General features: G+C 40.8%; 1 protein-coding gene across 1 annotated transcript; it reads right to left on the bottom strand.

Annotated features, from left to right (window-relative positions):
- Nucleotides 1-1,982: 1,982 nt before the first annotated feature.
- LOC127795825 (pectinesterase) lies at nt 1,983-4,471 on the bottom strand. The gene is made up of 3 exons (XM_052327738.1): nt 3,507-4,471; nt 2,939-3,099; nt 1,983-2,677 (listed from the first exon to the last, which is right to left on the bottom strand). Exons 1-3 carry the CDS (start codon nt 4,469-4,471, stop codon nt 1,983-1,985), a joined length of 1,821 nt encoding a protein of 606 aa, XP_052183698.1.
- Between the last annotated feature and the right edge of the window lie 953 nt (nt 4,472-5,424).

Raw genomic sequence — 5,424 nt, forward strand, 5'->3', positions numbered from 1 at the left:
TGCATTTATATTTCATTTGCATTTCATTTGGTTATCTGTTGTATATACATTATGATGATATATATATATATGGTGGGTCGAGTTTTTATTAGCAGCCTAGCCCAAGCTCGCATTTGGCCCATGTCTCTATTGCTTAGGCCCAAGTCTTCAGCTCTCAAGTATATAAGGGCTTGTTCATGCCCTAACCAGCAGATGTTTTGCAATCTCTCTCTCTCTCTCTCTCTCTCTCGTTTGAAACCCTAAATCTGCAACCGATGGACACATCATGAATTCTTTCTGTTCTTTGGCAAGAATCGGCTTCAGGTATCTGTATATCTCGGTGCAAATCGCCTATGGCGTGTGAGATTGGTCGGTAAAAAGCTTATTTCGTTTCTATTACTCGTTCTGAGATCGAGTTGTATTTTCATTGTAGTTTGCTTCTGTTTTGATTCTGATAGCTTTGTTTCTTGAGGGATTCAGATGTAATCTTGGTTGTGTAATCACCTATACATTTCTAGTGGATTGACTAGAGGCGGAATCTCTGCCGTGAGTAGGATCTTTCGATCTGAACACGTATATGTTGTGTTCTTTATTTTTCTGTTGTGTGCGTGGTGTTATGGTGTTGTATTTTTTCGATTTTGTTCGATTATTCGTTTTGGATCTTGATACTGCCGAATCTGGTTGTGTGTTTAGGTCACAGATTTCTCAACAACAATATAAGAGATGTTGCCACATAAAATTCAATAGCATTAGACGTCTATTTATAGATCTAAAATCATTTATAGATATATACATGAAATCGTATCCTGATCAAAAAATAATTTTTGAGGATATTCCTTTAAATAAGATAATTCTTAGTCAAAATCGAATTAAACAATATTCTAATTACAATCAAATTTGAAGTTATAATTGTAGTCAAATTAGAAAATCTAATCACATATTAATTAGAATTTTGAATTATAATTATTATAGTCATTATAATTAAATATTAGTGGAATAAAACGTGCATTTATTAAGCAAGCGTGCCAACGCATATATATGTATCAGAATTGTTATGTTGCTCACGCCAGACAAAATATTACAATTGCCTAATACGAGCAATTTCAGATATAGAACATGGGCTCCATGGGGGGGGGGGTGGTAGGGGCCACACACCACAACCCCCCTAGTTGAGATCTGCTTCCTTTCCTCTGCTTTTCTTCTTGTCTCCTTGACTATCTCTCCAATTAAATTATGTCATCTCATTAAATTAATACACATCATCAAATAGTAATGTGTATTAGTGATAACAAAAAATTTAATATTCTTCTTTTAAAATTCATTCCGTAATTAATAGAAAAAAAAACTCATCTCTTCCATATGAAGAAATGAGATTTTTTTTTTTAATAGATACTTTCAGACAAATATTCTATCTGGAAAAAAACCTATGTCTTTATTGGGAAGAAATGAGTTTTTTGTTATTGATTACAAAATAAATTTCAGAAGAAGAATATTAATTTTTTTGTCGTTATTAATATATATTATTATTTGGTAATGTGTATTAATTTAGTGTGGTGGCATAATTTGATTGGAGAGAAAAAGATGGGACAGTGGTGGGAAGGGAGAGCAGATCTGGTCTGGACTCCCCTTGCTAGCCTGTGTCTGTTGAACGAGACGGCAACAGATCATCTCTCGTATATGTATATAATTGAACAAGAGAGGAGAAGAAGAAGAAGATCGGAGACGCATAAGTAGATGATGGGAGAAATCCCAGTTGAAATTAAGTTGTGAAGATGGGAAGCTGGATTGAACTAATCAAAGTAGCAAAAAAATTGATTAAGTTGCGATACATTTATTTCTTTTCACATACTACAAATAGAATGCACATAAACTCACTCTTTCTTTCTTCCTTCCTTCCTTCCGCTTTCCGTTTCCTTCAATTCCTCTTTACATTTTCTGTAATTCTTCCAACCCTCTCCTCGCCTCGCCATGCATGACCCACCCTTCACAACACCCAGTTTAAGTTAAAACAAGCCGATTCGGACGGGAACGCCGGCCGGTTTCAACCAAGATTCGCCTTGAATGAAGGGACCGACGGTGAACTTCATCACCTCTTCTTCCTTGGTAATCACCTTGTAACCGGGCCACTTCACTCTCTTGGAAACGGAGGAACCCGCTCCTTTGTTGTTAAACTCCGCGTAGAACAATGTCTTCAAGGCGAAGTCTTTGTCCCATGGCAGCCAGCCGTCGGGGTGGATCAGGTCGCAGATCTCCGATTCCATCACGATGGTTCTAGAATATTCCTTCCACGGCCGGCCGAGGTAGCTCTTGAACTTGGATTTCTCCGGCTCGAGCGTCTCGTCGGCCAGGATCTTGCAGTTCTGCAAGACGATGCCGGTGGTTTCGTGTCGGTCGGCGCGGCCTTGGGCGGTGACGATGTTCTGTTGGTTTTCCAATGGCTTCCGGATGTAGATCATGCAGTTCTGGAAGATGGCGGCAGCGTCGCCGAAGATGAAGTCGATGGTGCCTTTGATGAGGCAGCTGCGGTAGAATTGGCGGTGGGTTTGAGCGTAGAGCGTGTCTTGGTATCCCTCCATGCGGCAGTTGACGAAGATGGAGCGATCGGATTGGACTCTCAGGGCCACCGCCTGGTGCTTTTCGGGGCCGGCGGTGTTTCTAAATCCCATGGATTGAGCCATGAAGCCTTCTCCTATAACCGCTGCAGAAAATATTAAGCCAAAAATGAAGTTGAAATTAATTAATGTGATGGTGTGCATGATTCAGTTCTTTCTAATTAATATATATATAGTTTTTCATGCATGCATGGAGTTTTAAAACTTCCGTTTGGATGGAGGGAAAGTGAGGGAAGGAAATTAAATCCCTTCGTTTGAAAATTATTTAATTACTAATTAATTAGAGGGAGAGATGAGATGATTTTCCAACCATTCGATCGGTTAGACGTTAATGATGAGCAGCATACCAAAAGTTGCAGTCTGGAAAGTTCGAACGCCGTCCACGAAATTTTTATTCCCTGTGACGACAGACTTCTGGGATCCATCGCCAAACATGGTAATGTTCACCATCTTCTTCGTCACTATCACGGTCTCATCATAAATTCCTTCTTTCACGTAGATGACGTACCTAAATTGGGCCAAATATGAATGAATGAAATCCAACAAACAATTAATATCCATTTAATTTGACAATATATATTATTGGCTGATGTTTGTCTTAACATCAGATCTCACAACAGAATCTAGAAAATTTAATTAACGCATATATATATATATATAGTTCTATCTGATCAGTGTTTAAGAAGATCCTATCCTATGATAATAAATTAATCGACTCAATTGTGTGTTGGCCGACGTACAGAATAAAATTCTGATTCTACCCGTGAGCCGACTTAATTAACTGATTGGGTCTATATATGGTCATGCCGCTTTCGAAACTACGTGAAGAGATTGGTACGCAGTTTAAACAAGAAGAAACTCTGGCGGGAATATCCATATATATATATATGTGTGTGTATATATTTATATATATACCTTCCTTCAAATTTTTCAGGGATGGCGGCCAATGCAGCAGAGATGGTGCTGTAGTTTCCGCTGCCATCTTTTGCAACAGTCACATTGGGTGCGAGATTAACCGTTTTTGCTTTCAGCATTCTCCGATCTTCATGGCTTATCCAGCTCGGAAGCCCATCCTCGTCAACGGCCGGCGGCGAGCTGGCCGGTTGATCGGCCAGGAGGTGGCGGCTGGATCCCGGCGAGAAAGAAGAAAACACAGAACTGATCTTCGCGATAATAGCGAGGGCATTGCTCGTCAATTCCTTCGTGCTCTTCAAGCTCTTCTGCATCGAAGTTTTCAACTCTCCATCCGGAAACCCGTCGATGCAGGTCTGTTGGTAAGAAATCACGGCGCTTAGCCAGTTGTTCAGATCCGGCGTGGTCGAAGACAGCTTCGTCAAGTCTTCGACTTCGACGTCGGAGATCGAACTGTTCAGCTCTTCCATGGCGTCTTCGAAAAGCACCTTGCAGTCTTCGAAAGCGGCCTTCTCCTCCGGCGAGTCGAATTTCAGCTTAGAGTTGATCTCCTTGACGGCCTTCTTCAGCTCGGCCGCGGTGACGGAAATGGCGGCCTTGAGGAAATCCTTCGGCTGCGGGGAGGCGGAGGAGTTTTCCGGCACCTCCTTCGAGAGGCTGCTCTCGCATGCCTTCTTGTAATCTGTGGGCGAGCAGATCATCTTAATCGCCTTCTGGTTCTGCGCAATCTCCTTCACAGGCGCCTCCTTATTTTTGCTGCTGCTGCTGCTGCCATGCTTGGAAGTCGAGGAGGAGGAGGGGGAGGAGGAGGCGTCGCGGCGGTTGTAGACGACTGCGGCGACGGCTGCGGCGGCGGCGAGGAGGACGACGAGGATGGAGACAGTAGCGATGATGATGATCTTCTTGCGCTTGGCCTGCCTCTCACGCCTTCGCCGTTCGGAGATGTGATCGAAATCCTGAAACGCCATTGAGCTTGGTGGTTGTGATGCTGCCAACTCAAGGCAGAGATGGTTTGTCTCTGCCTTAAGGTTTACGTACCAATCCGGTTGGGATGGAAGCAGACGGTTTTCTCCTGATGGTCTACTCCTTTATTTGCCTCCCGTTTTTTATTTTTTATTTTTTTTTCTAATAAAATTCCACGGCTCTTGAACCTTCGTTTCTCAGAAAATAAGGTTTGGATTGGAGGGATTTTAGGAGCTCTTTTCACAGGTTCGTTAGTCAAATGCTTGGACGTGGGCAATTTCAAGCTTTGCTCCCCCATTCACCCTCCCTCCTTTCTCGCCAATCCTTTCATCGATCCTAGCTAGCTCCGCCTCTCCATTTAATTAACTTAATTGTCGTTAATTAATGTGATTTATTAATAGTGACTAATTTTTTATTTTATTTTATTTAAAATTACTTGTTAACATGGCATGAGCAGCAGGAAGAGAAGAGTACGTACGTAAAAGAATTTATAAATAATAATAATAATAATAAAAAGACTTAAGTGTAATTTATTTAAAATTATAATTAAAATAAACCAAATTCGCAACCTAGCTAATTAATACACGATTTCACATTAATTAGGGATTGAGGGGGAACTTATAGACCCAACTTCACGAAAAATCACTAAGCGCGCAGTTTAACTAGTCGTGATTTAAACTTAAAATTGATCCCAACACATAATTAACTAGTCAAGTTATAATATGCATGCTTTAAACATGAGAGTAAAATTTGAACAAATTCGGGTAATTAATAAAGACCAAACGAAAGATTAAGTACTGAAGCAAAAATATAATTGAGACGTAATTCTACGCCAAATTAAGTTTGTGAAAATTTTGATCAACACAACGAAACTCAAATTCCTAACAATTGACTTTAAATTTAAATCGGAGCGAGCTGATTTATGAGGCGAAGGAGAACAACTCAGGCAATTCCAACA

Source organism: Diospyros lotus, chromosome 2 (genome assembly GCF_014633365.1).
Source record: "Diospyros lotus cultivar Yz01 chromosome 2, ASM1463336v1, whole genome shotgun sequence".
Classification (NCBI taxonomy): Eukaryota; Viridiplantae; Streptophyta; class Magnoliopsida; order Ericales; family Ebenaceae; genus Diospyros; species Diospyros lotus.